This window comes from Mytilus trossulus, chromosome 4, assembly GCF_036588685.1.
Source record: "Mytilus trossulus isolate FHL-02 chromosome 4, PNRI_Mtr1.1.1.hap1, whole genome shotgun sequence".
NCBI lineage: Eukaryota > Metazoa > Mollusca > Bivalvia > Mytilida > Mytilidae > Mytilus > Mytilus trossulus.
In genome coordinates, this window is record NC_086376.1 from 54,450,589 (window position 1) to 54,477,186 (window position 26,598).

Genomic DNA, 26,598 nt, shown 5'->3' on the forward strand with positions numbered 1-26,598 from the left:
GAGGTGTATCCATCCATTTTTAAAAGAGGGTTCCAACTTTTATCCCCATTCAAATGCATTGATCATCCAAAAAATATGGACTCCAGTCCAACTCCCGAAGTCCCCCTCACCCTGGATCCACCCCTGTTCTATCAGGCCTTTCCACTGTTATATATTTTTGTATAATAGGATTATAATGAAAGGGCTTTAAACATCCTTGAACCTGATGACTCTTTTATAAGGAAATGTCTGCGTCATCACAAATGTTTTTTTTTTAATTTATGTATGCATTTATGTTTTATAACAATTAGCTTAGTAATTGAATGACAAACAAAGTTATTATGTACATGTATTTTGATTACACATAAATAAACTTTTATGAGGTTATTCAAGGATCTGTTTAAATTAAATGTGCTGTGGATTCATTATTATTCGTGGTATTCCAATTTTCTTAGATTTCATGGTCACAGTTGAACCACGAAATGAAAATTTCAACAAAATAACAAAAAAACTAGTGGCTTAGACAACACTATGAAATTTAAATATCGACTAACAAATTAAAGATGAAAATGCAAGTTCTCATTAATCGACCAAAACTGGTTCCCACGAAAAATTAATGAATCCATAGTACAGTCTTGAAAAAGCAAATTTTGAAATTACTTTAGGTTGTAAAACAATGAGAATTTGTTTTTTCTAAAGACAATGAAAGAATGAAACATGTTCATTGCAATTCAATTTTTCTCGTTTATCTGTAAATAATAAATTTTATAAACATACAAATAAACAGAGATTTGGGCCTTTTGTGAATGAAACAGGAATTAAAAAAAAAGGACTCACAAAAGTTGAACACGTGTTAAGGTCTTGTCTGCGTTACAATGATAAATGAAAACCCAATGGCATATTGTAATTAACACACAATGTTCAAAATAAGATAAATATGATTAAGACATGTAATACATGTATATGTATATAATTTATATTCAATGCATGTACACCTCTTTGTATTTATGCATTTCTTTAATTACAATAAATTATAAACATGAAACTTGTATTTATTGCATAATATTAATCTTCATCAACTGTAATTTATGAAACCATGAGAGTTCATGTGCTTATTTAAGTGCAATTTGATTACTGTGGATTCATTAATGTAAGCTGGAAACCAATTTTTGTGGATTTGATGGGGACAAGAGAACCACAAATTTAAATGTTCAATGAATTACAAATTTTCTAAGAGATTGTATGCAGACTTTGCAAAAACCATAAAATTAAATATCCACGAATATGTAAGTTTTCCTTAAACAACAAAAATTGGTACCCACGAAAATAAATGAATCCACAGTAGTTTAATTAAAGAAAAAGTTTTGATCACTATCCAATCCTCTTTCATTTTCACATCAATAAACATATTTTATCTTCTTTTTAAAAAATTAAAATGTCTTTTTTCAGTTCGCTTAAATTCACGAGGACGAACAGATGTTGGTACCGTTGAAATCCATACGAACGGAGCATGGGTACAGGTGTGTGATGCAGGCTGGGACGATATTGATGCCACCGTTCTATGTAAAGAAATGGGCTTTTCCTGGGGAAAGGCCTTGCTACGATCACAACTTGGAAAAGTATCTTCTTCGTCAATTTCCACCAAAGCGTTCACGCATTTTGCTTGCGTAGGCTCAGAAGATCGGTTGATCTCTTGTAACCACACATCTCTAAGATCAAAATGTGAAACAAAACACAGAGCCTCAGCTATATGTTATGAATCAAGACCAACTCCTCAACAGTTAAATGGTTTGTGGTTTTAGTATCTTGTAACTATTAGATTTACAAGTAAAATGCTCTTTGACCCTGTATAGCTCATTCATACAATGCAGTTTGAAATTAGTATGCCCTTATAAAATTCATTCTAAGCATAAAGTTGGCACCATTTTTTAGCAAGAATTTGAGCAGATCATGAAGTTTATTTATTTTTGGTCATTACTCAAATGGATTGAATTTCCTTATTTCAATATATGGCATACATCAATTTTGAAATAAATGACAGGGCTTTTGCACCAAGTTTTATATTTATATTCATTTTCTTGACACTTATCAACTTTTAGTTTCATTATAACTATGTTTATTGGTGGGGGTGGGGGTGCTGTACATATATTTGGTAATTCTTGTTAAACTTTTGATTTAAAAAAATGTATAAACTTGTTAATACTGCTATATTTAGATATAAAATAGTTGTTAAGCATTATCAAATACTGTAAAATAGAGCTTCTCGTACAAAATGTACCTTGTCTTTTTCAAACATTACGTTGCTTTAGGCTTGCTAATTTAAATACTGCATGTTTGCTTTTGATCTCGATAACATGACAGGACAAGCAGTTTTTTTTTTTGGTTTTTGTATTGGACAGATTTTTATACATTAATTTTTAGTACACTGATCACTCTTAAATTTGGTTAAAATTCACCTCGACAAAAGGATTTTTTTATGATTTTATTATCATGTGCTCTAATATATTTACGTAATTGGTTGTTATTTACCAGTTGATTTATATAGATGTACAAAACTACTCATGTCAATGTTAAAAGTTTTTAAAGTTTTTCATATGTTGGTTTTAAAAAAATCCTTGTTTTTGTACTTAAAGTCATAAGAAACCTCAAATCAAAAAAAATAATGCATATGTTTTTTATAACTCAATGGATAGTTTTCATTATAAAACTTATGTACATATACTTTTTTCTGAAGAAAATTCTTTAATTTATTCATATTTAGAAGAAGTTTACTTTATTTTAAATGCTTGCTTCCAGCAACCAATTCCCCCGACATATTTTCCGTATGCAAAGTGACCTCAGTGTGACCCATCTCGTAAAAATCCGGTGATCACAATACGCATGGATGTCCTTAAAATAAACTATTATCTGAATTCACATGTTAAACACGTGCTCTCTTTCCATGCTTTTTTGTTTATTTTTTGTCGATTGTTGACAAACAGGTGACCGTCGTTAAACTTCGGCTTCAAAACACGAACTTTAATTACCTGCCATATTTTCACAACAACACTGACCGATTGAAAAAAAAATTGACGATTATACGAAATTTACACGAAAAAAATGATAAATTCGTGCACAGAAGACTAAGTTAATGATATGTGTATGCATTGGTTCAAGAATTGGAAGAACATAATTTTTCACCGGTCACTCGTTTCTTATGACTTTAAGAACAAAAAAAGTTATTGTGTTATTGTTCTTGTGATGAATTTGTTAAATATATTATACACCAATTTTATCTCTTCCCATTTTAAAAATTACACTGGGATGAGCAAGAAACTTTTATAAATGATTTTAAACTAATGTCAAAAGTGATGCAGGTTGTGTAAAAACATTTTTTTGAAATGTAAAAATATCATGTTCTTTTGGAGCATAATTAGAGAAGAAATTCTGAACACTTTTTCTGTAGGATACATGATATGTTGTGAATATTATAAATTAAAACATTCTTAAATAATAAACTAATGAATAAAATGAATGTGACCTAAGTTTATGTATATTACAAATGTTTTAATGTCAGCCTTAATGATAAGCGTTATTCTGAGGCACTTGTAAAACTATCTTACTTTAATGTTAAAAAGGGGGGATGTTCACTTAAGGTTCTTTCATTTGTTATCAAACTCTTCTGTTAAGTTCAGAAACAAATATTTTCTACATAACAAACTTTATGTATTTTTGGTAACCAAATTATGTTCACAGCCCCTACATATTTTATAATACACATTTTTGTTTACACTCTGTATTTATAATGTAATGAGAAATTGATAATTTGAAACCGGTTTTGATGAAAATACTAAAATATATGAATAACCATTTGTAAAACCTGCAAATAAGAAAACCATAATTCTGAAATTCTATAAATCAACTTTTTATTTCAGCTTTTAGTGTTCGATTGGAAAAAGGCACATCTGTATGGGGTGAGGTTAGTGTTAAAAAGTTAGGAATTTGGGGTCAGGTGTGTGCCTCTGGCACTGAATGGAATGACAAAGCCGCCACAGTTTTATGTAAGGAGCTAAACCAAGGGTTTATCGGAGGAAAAGCGTATGGCACAGTAAACGAAACCTTACGACCTATCTGGATTACAAAGTTAAATTGTAGCGGTACCGAGAGAAGTCTGAAAGATTGTGTGTATGATGAGAACAGCTGGGGAGATGCAGTTTACTCATGCAGACCAGCATATGCTCTGTGCTTTCGTCGAAGTAAGTGTTACATAATTTATTGTTGTAATTGACTCAATTATAGTTGATAATTCTTTGTTCATGCAGCCTAATGAAAGGTATGACATAGGTTACTATGCTGTAATATGATGATCAAATTGACTTGATTATAGTTGAGAATTCTCTGTTTATGCAGCCTAATGGAAGTTAGGACATAGACCACAGTTCTGATTTAGCTTTTGAAGTTGATTATGTTATAATCTTTGTTTATAACATAATAAAAATTGACCATACAACAGCTTTTTTTTTGGAATTGATACATTTTTTTGTTGTATTGTTATTTTGGGATCCTAAGATATACTGTAAATACTAATAAATTCTATGAAAAAACAATAAAATATAACATTGTTAACTATTCCCTTGAAAAAAAGAAATGAATTTAACTTTTTAATTACCTGTCAATACCAGTAGTCATATATTAGTCACTCTTTAAAAATGAATTGCATACCAGTTTTTTACACTGGCTCTTTTTAAAATTATTTTGTTGTCAAATTTTTTCTTTTCTTTCAAAATCCAAACTATATAAAAAAAAATAGTTTTATTATTAATTCATACATACAGGAAAATGTAAATGGATGAAGTACTTTTGCTACAATTGTTTGAAGATTTCTTGTATGTCCTGTTTAATGGTTTAATATCTCTCTCATTTGTACCAAGAATGAGAAAATAACAACTTCCTGGAAATATACATCTGAAATTGACATATTGTGTTTGTCAGAATAAATAATTGAATTGGAACAAGGATATTCTTGTATCATAACAATATTGTTTATTGGTTCATATGTGTCCTTGTAGATCAGAACAAATATATTTTGTGGTTAAGGACATGTTATGAAATTGTAAAATACAAACAGATATTGTATAAAAATATGATGTCAAATTTAACACAAGGCATTAAGGGACTTCAGAAATATTCTGTAATATTATTTCCATTGGAACAAATACCGTATAGCGGGTTATTTTCTCGGGGTGTAAATTTTCGCTTATTTTCGCGGATAGAATAAAATCGGCAAAATAAATTCCGCCAATTTAAAAGTGTACATGCAAAGTTAATGTTAAAAATGTTGAATCCGCCAAAATAATAACCGCCAAATTTTTTCGTATACGTTATTCAATGAAAATCACGAAATTTTACACCCGCGAAAATAACCCGCTATACGGTATTACGATGTTTGTTCTTTACCCAGTAAATGTTTCTCGTTTTGTTTATATAGATTAGATCGTTGGTTTTCCCGTTTGAATGGTTTTACACTAGTTATTTTGGGGCCCTTTATAGCTTGTTGTTCGGTGTGAGCCAAGGCTCCGTGTTGAAGGCCGTACTTTAACCTATAATGGTTTAATTTTTGAATTGTTGTTTGGATGGAGAGTTGTCTCATTGGCACTCACACCACATCTTCCTATATCTATAGAATATTTGTTCCAACAGGAATAGAAATGATGGCATTGTTTATAACAAAGTTCCAGGGTAACATTTTGATACTGTAAATTCAGAAATTATTGCAATGTTATTATTGCCAAAAATTCAACAGGGTTATAATTGCAATAATTTAAACTCGCATTTTGAAGCTTTTTTACGTGAACTAATCAATATCACAAAAAATAAAATGGCATTTTAGTCTTAAATTACAAAATTGCAATAATAAATGCACGCATTAATTTCCAAATTTATAGCAGTAAGAAAAATTATATGATATTGAGATTTATTTATTTGGTCTATAATTTTTTAAGTTTCATTTATGCATAGAAATAACTGTATCATAATTTTAAAATATTTGCTTGCATCAATTTATGATACTAGGCATTTACACATTGTCAGTAACCTCAATTGCTGATTTAACATTGATTTTAGAAACATTGAAATACAAGAAAGTTGCCTACAAATCAATGGGTGAATGAATTTGATTAGTCATCCTAATTTAAAGTCATTGAAATCAATTTCAAAATAAATTGTTCATACATCAAATCTTAGAAGCTGATACCTAACAATACCTAACAACTGCTTAAGTTAGTTTGCTAGAAACATCTACAGATAGTCTAGATTATTGATATAAATTATTATTATAACAAAGTTGCATTACTATCAGTAAAATTTAGGTAGACAAATATTTTCAGGCCTTGCCCACTAGATCATGGTCCAGGGACTGAATTTATTCACCATGTTTTGTCCATGGGATTATTTTGTTTTTTGAATTTTTTCAGACAGACATATCTCTTTTGCAACAGTTTTATTCTAATTGTGATTATTTACAGGTGTAACAGTACAGTTGGTTGGTGGAGGGGAATATTATGGACGTGTACAGATCAATTATGACAACCAAATTGGTACTGTTTGTGATAACTCATGGTCGTCCAGTGATGCTCGAGTAGTTTGTAAACAATTAGGATTTGCTGACGGGGACCCCATATCTAAGTCATATTATGGTGGTGGCACAGGCCCAGTGATGATGGATGGCCTGGGTTGTTATGGTTACGAGGATTCACTCCTTGAATGTCGAAATAAGGGATGGTTGACAACACCTATGCAGGAATGTTTAAATCACACAAAAGATGCTGCAGTCATCTGTCATAAAGATGGTATGATTCAGGGAATGAGCTTTTTTATATACCATCTATATATATAATTTAATTTTGGATGTATTGCATCTTCTGCTTGGCTGATGTTGTTTTGTTTATCAGCTCATAGACATAATTTATTCATGTGACCGTGACATCATCTACGTATTGTCATGGTTTACTCCGGTTTAAAATGGAATTTAGAATTAAATATAATTTTATAACTGTAATATTTTATCTGTCTATTCGAAATAACATAAAAAATGTGGTGTACACTTTAAAATAACCAATTCAGTGTGTACCACATTTTTTATGTTATTTCTTCATAGACACAAAATATATTACAGTTATTCCTTAAACAAATTTCAAAAAGAAACAAAATCTTTTAGTGTTGTTTAGTTTCTTCAATTTCATTTATAGAAATGTAAAACGAAAAAAACTTTGAATATGGGATTGTAAAGACAGAAAGATATGAGTTATAAGTAAACAAAAATCCTTTCTTCCACTAGATCAATAATATTTAATGATTATACAAATTGTTGATTTAATACAGAAAAATAGTTTTCTTTTGCTAAATGTTCCTGTTAACCTCTAAAATAAGGATACCTAGATTTATTATCAAAAAGGTATAAGTTTAGAATGAAATATTTTATATACAGATATGATACATGTAGTTATATTTCTTCAATAATAAGAATTTATTTTGTAGTGAGATTATCCAGGGGAGATCACTCTCATGGGGTTGTTCAAATTATGGATCAGTATTGGTCCGTCTTGTGTGGAGAAGGTTTTAATAACACAGAGGCCAGGGTCGTTTGTCGACAACTTGGATTTGAGAATGGACGTGTGTTACCAATGGGATCTTTCGGTACATTTTATGGTCGATATGCTAGACCGAACATCAACTGTACAGGAAGTGAAAACAGTATATTGAATTGTAATTACGACAGGTTCCGTGGATGTCAGAGAGATAATTATCTGGCCTATGCTTCTGTGTCTTGTTACAATGGAACAATGACTAGAGGTAAGGTAGTTTTGAAAATAGCGTAAAGTGTGTTAATATTCTTGGGGTTTAAATTAAGCAATTCTGAAAGCTGTTCACATGGTTAATTTAACTTTTTTGGATTCAAGCGTCACTGATGAGTCTTTTGTAGGCGAAATTCGCGTCTGGCGTAAAATACAAAATTTAATCCTGGTATCTATGATGAGTTTATTATATGTTTTTTCTTGTTTTTGACTTTAATCTTCCTATAAAATCAAATTTATGCTATTTTATTTCTAGCATAAAATAAGTGAATATTAACCCCTGAAAAAAATCTCCACTTTGCAGTTAGTGCTGCACAAATACTTTGATATCAACTTTTTAATTTAAGATTTTAGCAATTCAATATTATTAAAGCATATTAATTTTTTAAAAGAATTTTATGTACATGTATATGCAAATTTGTTGTTAACTGCAGCAGAACAAAGAAATCATAAAAGTAAAAGAAACCTGCAGGGGCGGATCCAGCCATTTTTAAAAGGGGTACAACCCAGGAGAAAGGTGGGGTTACAATATATGTCTCTATTTGAATGCATTAATCATCAACAAAAGGGGGTTCCAAACCCTTGACCCAAACCCACCCTAGATCAGCCACTGACTTGGAGCTGTAAGATGGTAGTAATCAATATTTTCATGTTTCACTGACTTGTTTGAACATCATTGAGTTTAGCTGTAATATTCCTGTCAAATCTAGGTGTAAAAAAAACCCATGGAAGTCATTACATGATTAAAGTATGGTTTATGAGAATTTTTATGCCCCACATAGGGTAGTAGAGAGCATTATGTTGCATTATGTTTTCTGGTCTGTTCATTTGTTGGTCCCTCAGTTTGTTCATTCATCCCTTTGTCCTCCGTCCTTCTGTCTGTCCCGATTCAGGTTAAAGTTTTTGGTCTAGGTAGTTTTTGATGAAGTTGAAGTCCAGCCAACTTGAAACTTAGTATACATGTTCCCTATGACATGATCTTTCTAATTTTAATGCCAAATTAGAGATTTTACCCCAATTTCACTGTCCACTAAACATAGAACACTAGAAAATGATAGTGCGAGTAGGGCATCCATGTACTATGGACACATTTTTGTTTCTCTTATTGCAACAACAAAATGCAAGCCCTTAGGATCATGGATGATAAATTGTGTTTTGTAGATAGTACTGTAAAATTAATTTGTTTTCAGGTACACATTTGAAATTGGAAGATGGATCAGACGGATATATAAACCAAACAGGAAGGGTATCTGTAAACCAGTATGGTATCTGGGGAAGAATTTGTCCAAGTGCCTGGGATGATGTTGATGCTGATATTGTGTGTAAACAGTTGAGACATAGGGGTAAGTAACAGGGACAGTAACATGTGTGGTATCTCAAAGAATTTACTCAAGAATCTGAAATAATTTTGATGATGATATTGTTTGATAGAACATAGAGATATATAATAGAATAAATAAACCAGCAGTTCAGCACGGTTGCTAACATGGGATATGTCCACATGTTTGAAATGATTATTGTTACTTTTTGCTTAACTGCCCAAAATGGGCTTTTCTCATCATTTGGCATCCGTTGTCTTTCGTTGTCTGTTAATTTTTACAAAAGCCTTCTCCTCTGAAACTACTGGGCCAAATTTAATAAAATTTGGTCACATTCATTATTGGGGTATTTTGTAATACAAGTTTTGTTTTTATTAATAATAGAAATTCAGGAGAATGTATACAAGAAATACGAATACCATCTATCTCCCTTGTTCATTTTAGATCAATCCTTTTCAGGATAAGGCTACAGTATACATGATATATTTTAGGTGGTGTTGCATTCCAGCAGACGGCATCAGGCAGTGGGCCGTACTTCCTGGGTGAGGTAAATTGCCGTGGTAACGAGACCTCCTTGTTCCAATGTCCTATTGGTGGTGATGAATGTGACTCACAGTTTACCTCTGGGAATGCTGGTGTTTTGTGTTACAATCAAAGAAGTATGTATTATTTCTCATTTTTAGCTGAATAAAAAGGTGTAAGTCACATACATATAGTGTTATTTGTAATTAGGTTATCTGGTACACACAACATTACATTTTTGACTTGAACAACAGTTTGTAGCAAATGTTTTCAGTATTTAAATGTTGCTTTGTTAATGAATTAAAGCTTAATGTCATTGGGACAAAATAGATAGTTCACCATGGGTGACAATGCTTACCTGCTTAATATCCCTTGCTACTATCTGTTATATAATTAATTTAACTGAATGTGCGGCTACTGATGACTCTAAAGTTTCTGAATATTTTTAATGGTTAATAATAACAAAAAGTAATCTGATGGTTACACTTAATAAGTTATCTCCTGAGCCATGTGTTAGAGTCCAATTTAACCTTTGTAATAATTAACCAATAATAAATACAAGTTTAACATGAGATCATGATAACTTTATTGTCTTCTAGAGCCAACCCTGCAGCTGGTTGGTGGGACCCATAACTCTGGCCGACTAGAAGTAACAATGGACAATGAAGTTGGATCTATATGTGACGAGGGATGGTCAAGGTATGATGCCACCGTGGCCTGTAAACAGCTTGGCTTTACTGATGGTGAATACAGGAGGTAAGTTACAATTGGTTTACTGTGGGTTCATTATTATTCGTAGGATATACATTTTTGTGGATTTCATGGATATAGGTGAACCATGAATTTGAATGTTCAACCAACTTCAAATTTTCCATAGGGTTGTATAAAGATTTTGGTAAAACCATGAACTAAAATATCCATGAAAAGGCAGGTTTTCATCGATCAAAGAAATTTGGTACCTATGAAAATAAATGAAATCACAATAGTCTTATTTGAATAGAAAATCTGTTTTCCCTGTGTGCCAGTTTTCTCCATTATGCCATTTGTTGGTTTGCTGTGGTCATGTTTGGTATTGGCATTATGAAACAAGTATATGTTCTGGGAATCAGTTGAAATTATGTTTGTAACTGGTGACATAAGGTAGATTAATTGGTTTTTTTAAGAATTGAATGCTTCCTTTAATAATTTTATGAGGGTGTAAAATCGTTGATCAAAGCACATTTTTTTTATGTAGGGCAGGAGTGTGTATCCACGATCAACATTTTAACAACACTAGATTTTTTTGATTTTAAAAAAAAATGCATTCATGTTATACAATACATTTTTTTTGTACACATAAAAAAAGAAAATGTGGTATGATTGCCAATGAGACAACTCTGCACAAGACACCAAAATGACACATAAATTAACATGTTTATGCTACAACCATGAAATTCATTATATTCCAGCTTATCTTAGTTTTTGTTTATTGATTATCATTGTCATGGACAGCCATTTCTTCAAAGCTATTGTAATTTATAGCGATATGAAATATGAAAGAGTAGTGCTGTTGGATTGTTGACAGCCAATCAAAATTATGGGTTCAAATGAAACATACATATTATGTAATTATTTAAAATTAATGTGAATAAGACATATAGAAACTCGGAAAATATTCAAACAAAATAAAAATTCTGCAACAAGCAATATTTTTTAAAGCAATTTGAAAATTTAACTGCATATTGCATTAGCACATACTTATATGAAATAAAATGATCAAGAAAACAATTGTTAATTGAATTGATTTTGTAGGGGTTTGGAAGGTCCAAATCGTCCAAAGGTATTGTCGAGAATGGGTTGTTTTGGTGGAGAATCTAGTATATTTATGTGTAGAAATCCTGGATGGAAGAAAGATATTCCTTCATCATGCTCAAATCCTAAACGAGATGCTGGTGTATTCTGTTACAATAATGGTATGGAAATTTAAGGGTTTGTTTAAGTGTCTTTTAAAAAGAATCAAAAGCATAAAATGTTTTTAGACTCAGGAGGATATTAAAATTTCGAAAAATAAAAAAGGAAATTAACCAGCAATGGTAAACTTAAATATATTACCTACATTTTGTAAATTGAATATTTATGTTCAATGTATTTAGGGCAAACTTAACCACACTTTATTATTTGGCTAAACAAAAATGTATAAAAGAGAAAAAAATACCAAATGAACTTTAAATCTCATAATTTAAAAAAAAATGACAATGTCATGGCTAAAACATAAAAACAAGCAAAAGACAATGAACAGTTCCCATAGGAATGTTTATTATAAAAGGTGTTATGTGGTAAAAAGCTGTTCTTTACTAAATTGAATATCTTCTTTTTAAGGTAGTTTTGGCTTGATTATTGTGCTTTAAATTTGTAGAAATTTGAGTACTAGTACTCCCCCAGACACAACTTTACAATATAGAATATTTTTATTTCAGTAAGAGTGAGTGGAGGAGATAATGGACACAATACCACATTAGGAATGGCTGAGATGTATCTTCGTTCTACTTGGATTACCGTCTGTGGCGACACGTTTGATAACAATGCAGCTCGAGTTGTGTGCCGAGAACTTGGTTTTCCTAACAGCAAACGTCTGGTTAATGGAGCCTTTGGTTCAAAGTATTACACAGACTCTGTGATCAAATTGAATTGTACTGGCACTGAAGTGACTATCAAAGATTGTCATTATGAAGAAGGAGAATGTCCAAACCGGGCCTATAACTATGCTAGTGTACTCTGCACCAAAGAAAGGATAGACGAACAAGGTAAAATTGGTTGACAACGAAATTTGTCCCTTCTTGAAAAACCATGAATATAATTTGGAACCTTTTAAACCAGCTACGTTAAAGTTATCATAATGCTTTGATTTGTTTTTAGTTGATAAAAGGATAGTATGATTTGTTTTCTATTTAAAAATGATAGCTTTATTTTTGTTGGTATTTTTACATAAAGTTTTGATTGTCTGTCTGTAGCACATGTTGTTACATTTTTCTCTTTTTCCACAAGGAATCAAGGCAGGTGAGAATAAGTTTGTGGAAAACAAACAGGAAATCTGTGAATGTAAAGTGGGAGTAACAGGGGAAGGAGTAAGAGAGAAATGGGTGTCTGGGGAGGGGAGTAGGTCATAAATAATAAGTATGTCATGTATATATATGAATTTTCATATACCAAAAGATAAAGGAAGATGTGGTATGAGTGCCAATAAGAGAACTCTCTATCCAAGTAACAATTTATAAAAGCAAACCTATGTTTTTAATTTTTCCTTTATGTTATAGATATAAGAGTGTGGGGATTGGTGGAAAATAGTTTTCCTGCTCCAGTCCTGATCCAGAAATATGGTATAAATGGTACAATTTGTGCTGAGGGGTGGGGCAGTAATGATGCATCAGTGGTGTGTAAACAGATGGGCTATGCTGGTGGGGTACCATTTGGTCCTCGCTACTATAGTTCCCGGACCCCAATATGGATGTCAAATGTCTCATGTACTGGTACGGAGAGGGATATCAAATTCTGTAATCCTCAGGGAGAACTTGACATCAGTAGAAGTTGTAGATCAAGTAGGCATGCTGCTAGAGTATTTTGTTATAGAGGAGATGGTAAGTTTAATTTTTACTGAGGAGATGGTAAAAGATAAGGGAAAGAAACAAGAAAAATATGACTCCTTCTATAGTCATGTGAATTTCGAAATTTTCTAACTGCAATAGCATCAAAACAGCAAAGATGATAAACAATACAGATGGTTATTTTGTACCAATACCAAGGGAAAAGTTCATGCAAAACATTTTTTTTTATAGTTTCATTGCATTTATTAGGTAATTAAAGTGATCATGTGGCAAATAAAACCATTTTTTTGTAGAAAATCAGACTTTATTTAATACAGAGATTTTTGTTATAAGATTTTAAACATAGATTGCTCACTTGTTAAACTATGATTTACCAGTGTTTATTGTTTACAAAAATTCTTTCACAACCTTTAAAATTAAAAAAAAAACTTATGCTGAGTCACTAAAGTAGAGCCCACCGTAGAAGGTGTACTTAAATCGGTCCATATTTATATTTGTTTTAACCAATATCTAAATTTATCAACTTGTTTAAAGGAAATCACAACTAGCACGGCATGCAATAATACTCTTTCTATCAAGCACTATCTAGCAAAAATGAGAATACAAGGGTAAAGGCTGTGGATTTTGTATAAAATTTACATATATTCAGCATTGAACCAACACAAGGGTACATAATCCTAAAGAAAAGAAAAAAATTATCATAAAAGAATTACATGACAAGAATGTGCAAAATTCAATTTTGTTACATTTAAAAGACAGATCATTCTAAAATTATGGTTTATTTGTAATTTTGTATATTTCAGGTATAAGAAATTATAACAATCATAGAATTTTCCTGTTATTTAAAAGATGTTCCTATAAAGTTTGGGATAGGCATATTGTTGTTCTATTTACACACAATGATTTATGTTTGAAAACAACTTAAAATAAGATGAACTTAATATTTTGCAGGATTTCAGATCAGACTGGCTGGATCTAACACACCAAACAGTGGAAGAGTAGAAATAGCCTTTAATGGAGAATGGGGGACCATATGTGACTCCTACTGGTCTGACTCTGATGCCAGGGTTGTATGTCGTCAGCTCGGCTATGTTGATGGTGTTGCTCAACCCAAGGGAAAACATGGACCAGGCACTGGCCGATCGTGGTTATACTATGTTAGATGTGACGGAGACGAGAAGAATATTTGGGAATGTACCAATAGTGGTTGGAATGTGACACATTCATCCTGTAGATCCCACGAGAATGATGCTGTAGTCTATTGTACAGGAAAAGGTAAATTACATGTGGGAGTTAATTTCATACAATATGTTTTAATTTAATTTAAAACTTGAATTAACATTTATCATTTTAAAATCAAAATCATGTTCTTATAATGTCAGAAATAAAATAATACTTGTTTATTCAATGTTATGATTTTTTTTCTCTCTTACATCCTGTTAACAAATTCTACATCATAGCATGTGCTCACTTTTTTTATAAATTATCTTATGCCATCTGGTTAACTGTAAAATATGATAGAAATGTTTAGGTTAGAGTGAGATACTTGTCTATTTTCCATCTATCATTAATTGCGTGTGTTTTTGTCTTTTGTAACTTACATTTCTACGTTTAACTTGAAAATTGGTGAACCAACACCTGAAGTGGTTATCGTGCAGTTGGGTAATAGCGGGTGGATACCACGCGGTATTCACAGTTGTCTTTCACTATAAAAGCAAATAAACGATATTAAAGACAACAACACCCATCAATTACCGCATGGTGATTAGTTTATTGTGGTCTACATGTTCCGCCAACAAGCGTGGCGTCTTCAGGACAATATTATACATGAAATCAAACTGTGAAGTACAAATTTTGCGGTTGTGCGGTTCGCCGAACAATAGAGGTTGTTATGACGACGTTATAGATATAAATAGAAAGTGAAAGTAAAATAAGAATCTAGTATAGTTAAAAGAGAAAGTTAATCAATAAAGTTTTTAACGATGTGGTTATCTGCTATTCTTGCACGTCTGTGTAGTGGTCCTCATAGAAGTTTCTGGTGGTAATATTGTAGAAATGATGGAAGTAGCTCATAAAATGTCAGTTCCTTTCCAAATTGGACAACACCCCATTGGCCATCCCGTACCAATTCAACTGGCTTCGCTCCGAGGGAGGTACTACTTCCATTGAGTTAGTAAAGGTGAAGTGTATGATCGCCGCAATTTTGGGAATTGTAAATCTTGGTAGATGTGTTCATAAAAATTAACTTTGCTAATAAAATGTCTGTGGATGAAGCTTTCATTATAAATATGGTTTGTGGTTTATGTGGTTCATCTTGGTTCTGGTTCCTTCCTTTTTTCTCTATGTAAAATGCCTGGTATTCCGAATTACTTTGACTTTGTGTACTTATGTATGGTATGTAAATCTTCAGTGATGGACTGCTTCTTCTTTGTATGTTTCTGTGGTTGCTTCTGTTTCCAAATCTCTCCTTCTTTTTTCTTGTATCTCGTAATTATCGGGAACGGATCGAGAACTTTTTAAATGGTCCGGTATTTCGTTCATGCTGTGTGGTTGTTAGGTACAACGCTAGTTTGGCAAAGGTGGATCCTCTCTGATGCAGGGGTTCACAGTAAAAAAGTAAACTTCAACTTGAAAATTGGTGAACCAACACCTGAAGTGGTTATCGTGCAGTTGGGTAATAGCGGGTGGATACCACGCGGTATTCACAGTTGTCTTTCACTATAAAAGCAAATAAAAGATATTAAAGACAACAACACCCATCAATTACCGCATGGTGATTAGTTTATTGTGGTATTTATTAACCGCAAAATTTGTACTTCACAGTTTGATTTCATGTATAATATTGTCCTGAAGACGCCACGCTTGTTGGCGAAACATGTAGACCACAATAAACTAATCACCATGCGGTAATTGATGGGTGTTGTTGTCTTTAATATCGTTTATTTCTACGTTTAGTCAATATTTCAGGGAATAATTTAGGAATGCCTCTAGATTGTTCTTAGCCAATCAGAAGTGCATCTTCTTATCAAATATGTAATGTAATTATTGTATTTCACTACATTTTCATTTTCAGGATTCTTTAACAAATGACCAACAAGAAATTAACCCATCCTCATAGTTTATTTTATGTTATGTTTACAGTACGATTAGAACCCAACATAACCTATGGTGCTGTACAGGTATGGCAGGATGATGGCTACAAGCTGGTCTGTGCTGATCAGTTTGATGATGTGGATGCTCAAGTCGTCTGCCGAGGGCTTGGAAAACAAAATGGCATCAGTATTTGTTGTTCTGTTTTTGGAGACATGAAACATCCCATTACCATCAACAACGTTGCATGTACAGGGCACGAGGATTCTATTCTGCAGTGTCAGCATAATACATTGAGAGAGGCGTGTCCAAGTAAAAAATATGCTGCTGTAGCTTGCTCAGATTCTGCATCTAGTGGAGGTTTGTTGACTGCAGAAAAATGTTTCTTAATAAGATAAGATAAGTTAAGATGTTTTATTTTCAAAATTAAGTCCCCAGAGGGGCATACACATATAACAAATCTAATCTTTACAGCATACAGTATAGTACATGACATTCATATAATACATCTAAAATATTGATATAAAGTGATACAAAATGTTATGCAATTCAATAAAATGTTTCGAAAATTGAAGTATTTTCTTTCAAGAAATGATGAATATGTTGTACGCTGTGAGATGGCCTCCTGATGTGTTTTCATTATTGATATTTATCCAGTATCCCCAATGTGTTTAATAAAACTTGGATTAGAAATTGTTTTCATGACCAATACGATTTTGAGACTTAGATTTAGGGTCACTGTCCAAAGCAATAAAATTGCAATAAAATTATTGTTTTACCTATTAAAGTACATACTAGGATTTATATGCAAAAATAGAAATAAAATTTTAATTATTTTGTCTATTCTACATTTTGAAAATAATGTGTATATTTTAAAGAAGAAAATATAGGTTATAAAACTTAAAAATTATATGTATTGTTTTATCCTTGCCATGTAAATTTATCTTTTAATGAGGTATAGATGATGATTTTTACTTTTACAGCATATGAGTTGCGGTTATCCTCTGAAAATCAAGGTGTTGTATCAGTCCGCCATCTTGATGTGTGGGGATCAATCTGCACAAACGGCTTTGATGATAATGATGCTAAGGTGATATGTCGTGAGAAAGGTTTTCAAGGAGGATTTGCCTACTATCAACATGAGTTTGTATCTGGAAATCGTCAAAACCTACCATGGCTGTCGTACCTGAATTGTACCGGATCAGAAGGATATCTAGCTCGCTGTGGTAATATTCGTTGGGGTGATGTACGAGATTGTTCTACTGATACTATGGCTGCTGTTTATTGTCATGATAATCCAGGTAGGTTTTAATTTTTTAATTGTTTGCTTCCATTAAACAATTCAGCGATATGTTTTCCATATGCATTGAACACAGCGAGACCTCTTTAGTAAAAATCTGACGATTGCAATATGCATGAATCTGTCATTGAAATAAACTATTATCTTATTGTACATGTTAAACAAATGCTCAATATTCATACTTCTTTGTTGATTGTTTACTAAGATGACAATCTGTAAACTACGGCTTCAAAACACGACATATAGTAAGATGCAATATTTTCATATCATGACAGAGGTAGAGAGAAATTTTGTATTGACGATTATGTGATATGGATGCTTAAAAAGTGATAAAATCGTGCACAGAAGAATAAGTTTGTGATATAAACATGCATTGGTTCAAGAATTGGATAAACGTTATTTTTCACCAGTTGCTCGTTTCATATAACTTTAAGCTAAATATTTAATGAAAATGATAATATTGAGATTATTATTTCCAGATGTCCATTGAAATGATTCATGTTATATTTGGTATTTTCAGATGTCCATTGAAATGATTCATGTAATATTTGGTATTTTCAGATGTCCATTGAAATGATTCATGTAATATTTGGTATTTTCAGATGTGCATTGAAATGATTCATGGTATATTCGGTATTTTCAGATGTCCATTGAAATGATTCATGTAATATTTGGTATTTTCAGATGTCCATTGAAATGATTCATGTAATATTTGGTATTTTCAGATGTCCATTGAAATGATTCATGTAATATTTGGTATTTTCAGATGTCCATTGAAATGTAATATTTGGTATTTTCAGATGTCCAGGTCAGGTTTGTAAATGGAACTAGTCCACTGCATGGCCGTGTAGAGATAAATATTGGTGGACAATGGGGGAGTGTATGTGGGACATCATCCTGGAATGATGAAGATGCTACAGTAGTATGTCGCATGAATGGCCATTCATGGGGACGGGCATTACGTTACGGCAAGTTTGGGGCTGGACAAGGACCAATATGGGTGGAATACGCTCGGTGCAAAGGTGATGAGACAAACATTTTCCAGTGTCCAATTGTTTTCAACGCACAGCCAAATCAACGTTCCGGTAGGAGACTTCGTAGATTCCGACCAATCCGGGGCGTATGTTATTCACATAGTACAGATGCTGCTGTTCAGTGTTATGATTCTGGTTAGTTTACTTAAAATGTGTTAATTTTGTTTTAATGCAGTTTTTTGATTTTTTGAGAATCATAATTAGCAGATATTGGTTATAGAAAAATTGAGGCAATTAAATACTAAATCAGTTTTAAAATAAAAAAAATTATAGGATAAAGCATAAAGGTAATGAATTTATAATACTTTCAAAGAATAATTTGGACCACCATACATAATATATAATAAAAGTTAAACACAACTATGAAACTGTGCAGAAGCAGAATCCTGTGGTCTGTTACTAAACAGTTTTGAAAAGCATAAAGTAAGATTGATATTAAGGTCCATAGAAATTTTTCTTTTGTTTTTGATTTTGGGTGTTTGGTAAAAAAGTTGGTGTCCATTATTTATTTAAATATAATTTCTAGCTATCTTTTTTATATGTTCGTTATAATATGTCACAGTTTATTACATATTTCAGTTCGACTAGTAGATTCAAAAGATGTCTCCTATGGAAGAGTAGAAATGTTTGTGAAAGCAGATAAAAAATTCTACAGTGTCTGTGACACAGGATTCACAAACTTGGCAGCCAAGGTCGTATGTCGTCGTCTTGGTTACAGAGATGGTCTGTACCAGTGTTGCTCTGCTTTAGGACATGTACCAAATGCCAACATAAGTATTATAAACATCAGGTGTAATGGAGGTGAGGAGAGTTTGGATGTTTGTCCACATGAGTTTGGATCATGTCAGTCTGGCAATTATGTATCTGTTTACTGTTCTTATGACGTCTTGGCTCCAAAATCAGGTAAGATTCAGTTAGATATAAGAAGATGTGGTATGAGTGCCAATGAGACAACTATCCATTTAGGAACATAAGAAGCCATTTTTATGTCAATGCCTCATATTTCAAGTAAAGTTTTAAGTAGTTTTTATTTAGCTTTATTTATAAAACGTTTCCTTTGAAGCAAGACCAAAGTAAAAGCTTCTTTCTCACATTATATGTACAAAAATACTTAATAACTGAACTAATTCTTTTGTCAGATTTACAAATAAGAATCCATGAAATGAAATACTATGGATCTTTAGAAGTTGATGTGTATGGTTTCTGGAGCCCAGTTTGTGATGTAGATTGGGACGACCATGATGCTAATGCAACCTGTCATCAGCTTAATTATGTAGGGGGCGTGGCCTTTAATGGTATAACACACCTTTCTAACCCTGTGTCAGTTGGTAGGTTTAACTGCACAGGAGTGGAAAACCGACTTGGAGAATGTCAATACAAGAAGATGAATACAGATTTAGGATGTGCTGAGAAGATTGCTGATAAATATTCATGGCCTACAGCTGGAGTGTTGTGTTTTGATCATATGGGTATGTATAGGTTTACTGTTCATGTGGATTCCTTAATATTCATTGTATACCAGTTTCAGTGGATTTCGTGGGAACAAGTGAACCACCAAATCAAATGTTCAACATGATGACATATTTTCTTTATGATTGTACACAGACTTCGTCAAAACCATGAAATTAAATACCCACAGACATGCATGTTTTCCTTAATCCATGATAATTGGTAACAAGAAAATAAATGAATCCACAGTTTTATCAGTCTTAGGTATGCAACATACAACATTCATCCTCCAGCTTCCTCCACCAATAAAAACTGGCCAACACAAAACAGCCCAAATGTGGCGCTTAAAAGTGGCGTTAAAACACCAACAATCAATCAATCAATCAATACAACATTCATCAGTCATCAGTTATCATTTCAATATTTGTTACTCTTATTTCAGAAATTTTTGTTTTTGTTATTAGTGGTTGTTAAATTTGTTATAATGTTGATTCTTTAACATTCGTTGGATACCAATTTTCGGGGAGTTCGTGGGTACAGGGGAACCACAAATTTAAATGTTCAACGAAATTCTAATTTTCGAAAGGAATGTATGCAGACTTTGCCTAAACCACGAAACTATATATCCACGAATATACAAGTTTTCCTCAATCCATGAAAATTGGTTCCCACGAAAATAAATGAATCCACAGTATATTCATTGGTAAACCTTCAAATTGATTAAAATATATTGCTTGCCTGTACATTACTTTGAATACATGTACTATATTGTGAACTTTTTCTAGATGGTATCAAAATTGGTATAAACGGTACCAGAACTACAGGGAAAGTCATGGTCAAATTTAACGGTGAATGGGGTCGTATTTGTAACAGACGATGGGACGACAAAGACGCCAAAGTTTTCTGTAAACAAATGGGATTTATAGATGGAAGGTCTGGTCAAAGAGCTGTGTCTCGTAGCTCAGGATATGTGTGGATAGATAATGTAGACTGTGATGGATCAGAGGATTCGTTACTCAAGTGTCGTCTGACCTGGGATGCAGATTATTCGTCATGTGATGATGCTACAGTTGTTTGTATGGAAGCTGGTAGGTGTTTGATCAAAAAATGAGATTAATATTGCAATTTCTGGAATTGTCACTTACAAATAATGATGAAAAAAAAGTTCAATAGTTTTTGTGAAAACTATGTATTTTACTTTTTTTTTGCAATAAAAAGAAAATACAAAAATTTCTGATTTTACAGTATATTGACAAATTTCATGCAAAGAAAATATATGTTAGTTTTAAATTCTTTGTAGAAGAGTTAAATTTGTCTCCTAGGTTTGGTATTGTATGGTTACAGATTTCAAAAAATGGCTGTTTGGTAACATTGTTGTTATACCATAACTTTTTTTTTTTTCATTTTCAGTGCGATTGAACAAGGGAGATGATAAGACACATGGAGTTGTACAAGTACATATCAATGATAACTGGGGAACAGTATGTAACCATAAATGGGGACAGGAAGAAATAGGTAAGGTTCTGGTACCAGTTCACAGATATACTGTTAGAAATAAAAAATATAAAAAAAATCTGCACCTATTGATGAGATTTCTTTTAAAGGATTAAGATAATTATTTATTATTTAGAACAAGATAGTTCTAGCTGAAGATTTCCCCATCTGTGCTTCTGAAATTGCATCTGTTTTGTTTTTAGAGTAAATAGTATTGTATAATATTTCCGAAGAGTAGAGTAAAAGGTCAAAATAATGTGGACCATTTCTTTTCTTTTTTTGTAATGGATATTGTGTCCAAAGGAAGATAACTCATAAGATTTTATTTACAACTCAAAATTTTTGTAGTAAATAATTAAGTGTCAGCCACTGATTGATAAATTAACTTTATTACAGACGTAACATGTAGACAATTAGGATTGCAGCGTGGTGTTTCAGTATGCTGTGGAGCATATGGGTACATGTACACCAAAGGTGTACTTGATAATGTCACCTGTGCAGGCACAGAAGACAGTTTGTTAAAATGTTCCACTTCTGCTCCATACAGTTCCTGTTCCAGAGACTACGCAGCTGTAGCTTGTTATAATGGAACTTTGCCACCTAAAACAAGTAAGGAGATGAAAGTGAATGAGAAAATTTCATAGATCCTTCTAGTCATATATTTCATATCTGCTGTCATTGTTTGAAAATAGGTTTCTATGAATTTTTATACCTTAGAAAATAAAAAAGAAGTATGTGAGAATGTAATTTAAAAACAAATTAAACTGAAATTTAGATAAAAATGTTTAAATGATAAGAAAGTGTCAAGATTTTTTTTACAAATATGTTGGTTTTTTTTAAATATTTATTTAGTTTTTTAAATATGTATTTAGTTTTTACAGATTTCAGATTTTAAAGTATATCAAAATTTAACTATGTTATTTGAACTGAAGTTAAAAGGACACAAATAAAAAAAATAAAAAAAAAAATACCAGAGGTTGAAAAAACATCATTGAATTTGTTGTTGCGTTGATATGATGAATAAATAAACCCACTAAAATGAATTATTTTAACCTTTAATTGTTTATTTATTCTAGATTACACCTTAGACATTGAAGGTAGAAGCAATATATCTGGTTCCTTAAACATGAATTTTCTGAATATAACTGGTAGGATTTGTGCTGATGACTGGGACGACAAAGATGCCACAGTGGCATGTAAGCAGCTAGGCTACAGCAAAGGTAATTAATCAATGCCAGCTGGGCTACAGCAAAGGTAATTAATCAATGCCACAGTGGCATGTAAACATCTGGGCTACACCAAAGGTAACTAATCAATGCCACAGTGGCATGTAAGCAGCTGGGCTACAGCAAAGGTAATTAATCAATGCCACAGTGGCATGTAAGCAGCTGGGCTACACCAAAGGTAATTAATCAATGCCACAGTGGTATTTAAACAGCTGGGCTACACCAAAAGTAACTAATCAATGCCACAGTGGCATGTAAGCAGCTGGGCTACACCAAAGGTAACTAATCAATGCCACAGTGGCATGTAAGAAGCTGGGCTACAGCAAAGGTAATTAATCAATGCCACAGTGGCATGTAAACAGCTGGGCTACACCAAAGGTAACTAATCAATGCCACAGTGGCATGTAAGAAGCTGGGCTACAGCAAAGGTTATTTATCAATGCCACAGTGGCATGTAAACAGCTGGGCTACAGCAAAGGTAATTAATCAATGCCACTTTGTTAAGCAGGCAGATTGAATGCAGCTATCTTACCCATTTTATATATTGTTTCTTTCTTAATAAAAAAAACTAATTGATTATAAATTGTCTTGATAATTTAAAACTTGGATCCTTGTCTCTTTACATCATGTAAATTTGAATATCATGAAAAAATTACTTGCCTTGATAATAAGTTGGTTTACAGTATTAGCGTTTTGTTTTATGTGGCATGTGCCCATTAACTTTAAAAGAGTTATCTGTTTGAGGACAAAAGTATTGCACATTTTGTAAAATTATTCAAATGCTTATAAAAAACAAACAAACTATCAACTTGTATGCAGAAATGATTAAAACTATGAAATGTTTTATTCAGCAATCAAAGAAAATTATACCCAGGAAAAATACCACTTATAAAATTTAAAGAGAAAAAAAAATGTGAGGGTTGCCATTTATTGATAAAAAATTCAGGTAATATAATTTTTCTTTTAATAATATATATATATATTGTTGATTATATTCTATCATTAGATTCAGCAATTCATTGTAATAAAAACACTTGATTATAAGGAAGATCATTCTTAACTTTGTAAAAAATTCTTTCAGGATCAGCATACCAACACAAAGTATTGTTTGGTGAAGGCAAACCAATTTGGGCAAGCAATATCAATTGTACTGGGACTGAGTACAAACTGGCAGATTGTCCTGGATTCAATCCAGGAACTGTCAAAATGTGTACCTCCAGGAGAGATGCTGGTGTCGTCTGCTATTCTAACATGGGTAAATATATGTTATGAGATTCAGATGATTTGATTTCATCTTCATGTATAAAAAAAATAGGAGTATGGTACATATATCTAAGAAATTTTTTTTTGTGTTGTCTTTCCTAAAGTTTTGTTCTAATATTTTTATGTCATTGATCTGTGCATGTGTTTGGTTGTCTATCCGTTTGCTTGTTCATTCTTTCATTTGTCCATGCGTCCATGTTCCTTATGATATAGAAAATGGGCAAGTGGGGCATCCATGTTCTTTGGACACTTTTTTGTTTTAATTTCTGTGCTTTCATTTATGCATATTTTATAACGAAATAATTGTAATACTAAAAATATTTCTTTGCAATTTAAAAAAAGGAAATACAGTAGATTGCTAATACGACGGTTATTTCACAAAGTCCTAAGGACAAGGATTTAAACGGCTACAGGTTTCTGTAAGGCCTTCAATAATCAGCATAACATATACTGTATAGTAAGCTATAAAAGGCACGGGTTAAACATGTGACACAATAGACCACTTTCGAGTTCATCCGTCACCGGAAAAAACTCGTCAATTATACGCGCCTTTATCACCGTCATCTGTGCGTTTAGGGGGCGTCGTCACTTTCTTACAATGTTGAGCGAGTGGTTGGAAAATTATAATTCTATATTGTACGAATTATTCCGCAAATTGAATTCTGAAAATAGACAATCAACACTGCTGTCATTAGGGAATTGTCAGTAAGTACCTACAGAGCAACCATTATTTCTAGTTTATCCTGCACAAAAACGATCACTTAGACGCTTGATGAACGTAAATAGTGCAGGGATACAGGTGAGCCCCTCTATCTGGTAAATGACGTCATAAAGGCGTGCATAATTGACGAGTTTTTGCCCGTGACAGATGAACTCGAAAGTGGTCTATTCAGAATAAATGCAACAGCCTGATTTAAGCTTGTTATTAACATTAAAAGAAAATAACTATTTATAACATACAGCAATAACAATGGGGTAACAGCAAAATAAAAGAACAATTAAAAATCCATTAAAATTGTCTTTGACTCTAAGGTTTGGTACTAAGCTCTAGCAAAACATCCTTACTTAATCATTTATAAGTCACTTGACTCATACACATCTTGTTAAGCATTAAACTTCTGGATAATACTTAATATTTTTGTTAGTTTTTTATTTCAGGGTTTTTGAATCCATGTTTTATCTCTTATTATTCAAGAAAAATAATTCTCTAATCTTTTTTTCAGCACTACATTATTCATGGAAAATAATTCTTTGACCTTATTAAAAGACTTTAAACCTTTACAGGGTTCTTATAATTTCATTTTCCTATTTCAGGTGTATATTTCCGATTAGCTGGAGGACATTCTAAGTATGGTCGTGTTGAGATGTCTGTGGATGGTGTATGGGGCACAATTTGTAATCGATACTGGGACAAGATGGATGCTTCAGTCTTTTGTAAATCTATTGGCTTTGCTACTGGTTTCCCATATTATAAAGATAGCATCAAGGTTCAGACAGGAAGAATATACGAACCCAATCTTCATTGTAATGGAGATGAATCAACATTGAATGAATGTGCTCACGAAGGATGGAAAGTGGCGTCATCCGTTGGACCGTGTAGTTCACATGAAAAAGATGCAACTGTTCATTGTTATAACTCAGGTTAGTATTTTATTTATAAACTTAGGATAAAATGGTACATTACTGCCTGCCAAAAAAAAGTTTGCAAAAGAAAAGTTGATTACTGTTTCTGACTTGTATTAGAAAAATACAAAAAAAATACTAAGGAAAAGACTGGCCAATTAAATTATCAAAATTTTTAAAGTAAAATAAATCGAAAACTTAAAAATAAAGCTTCAGATTTTCTCTGTGCCAGACAGATACAAATTATATTTCTTGCATTTTTTTTCTCACCATAGTTTGAACTTTTACAGAACTAAATTAGGAACATCAATTAACTAACTTGATCTATTTTTTACAATTATTTATTTTGAGCAATAAGGTTCATGATTTTAATTGAATGCTTGAATTGGTGTCATCCATATATTTTCAACAAACATGTTTTATAATTTTTTTATTTGCTGTATTAACTCTCCCAAATATATTTTTTTATACATTTTTATTCTAAAGCAATTATCTTCAAATGGATACTGTCAAGTGAGGATTCTTTTAAAGAATTTTTAACTAGTGTGATTAAAATTAAACGCCAATGTAATATTTGATCTTTGAGGGAAAGATGAAAAAATCTGAAAATAAAACCATTCAAAGAAGTTGGAACCTAAAAATCATGGAATTTTTTTTACTTCCGGAAAATTAACCACCATAATTTATTATATATATCTGAATTCATATCTTTTTAGTTAAACCTCCTGAAAATAAACCACCGTAATACTTATATTTATCTGAATTCATATCTTTTTAATTAAACCTCCTGAAAATAAACCACCATAATGTATTATATTTATCTGAATTCATATCTTTTTAGTTAAACCTCCTGAAAATAAACCACCATAATGTATTATATTTATCT

The 26,598-nt window shown here is 32.1% G+C and overlaps 1 protein-coding gene across 1 annotated transcript in view; it reads left to right on the plus strand.

The window, feature by feature from the left end:
• Positions 1–26,598, plus strand: part of LOC134715535 (deleted in malignant brain tumors 1 protein-like) — a 61,024-nt gene that overhangs the window by 18,153 nt on the left and 16,273 nt on the right. Inside the window, exons 4-25 of the mRNA XM_063577774.1 lie at positions 1,429–1,767; positions 3,894–4,214; positions 6,483–6,806; positions 7,495–7,809; positions 9,002–9,154; positions 9,622–9,789; positions 10,252–10,408; positions 11,444–11,604; positions 12,109–12,435; positions 12,946–13,266; positions 14,185–14,508; positions 16,375–16,683; positions 17,307–17,624; positions 18,424–18,792; positions 19,237–19,560; positions 19,797–20,126; positions 20,892–21,194; positions 21,517–21,621; positions 21,997–22,209; positions 22,677–22,820; positions 23,908–24,081; positions 25,404–25,730. Coding sequence (XP_063433844.1) covers positions 1,429–1,767; positions 3,894–4,214; positions 6,483–6,806; positions 7,495–7,809; positions 9,002–9,154; positions 9,622–9,789; positions 10,252–10,408; positions 11,444–11,604; positions 12,109–12,435; positions 12,946–13,266; positions 14,185–14,508; positions 16,375–16,683; positions 17,307–17,624; positions 18,424–18,792; positions 19,237–19,560; positions 19,797–20,126; positions 20,892–21,194; positions 21,517–21,621; positions 21,997–22,209; positions 22,677–22,820; positions 23,908–24,081; positions 25,404–25,730 — 5,826 coding nt within the window. The remainder of the gene's footprint in view (positions 1–1,428; positions 1,768–3,893; positions 4,215–6,482; positions 6,807–7,494; positions 7,810–9,001; positions 9,155–9,621; positions 9,790–10,251; positions 10,409–11,443; positions 11,605–12,108; positions 12,436–12,945; positions 13,267–14,184; positions 14,509–16,374; positions 16,684–17,306; positions 17,625–18,423; positions 18,793–19,236; positions 19,561–19,796; positions 20,127–20,891; positions 21,195–21,516; positions 21,622–21,996; positions 22,210–22,676; positions 22,821–23,907; positions 24,082–25,403; positions 25,731–26,598) is intronic.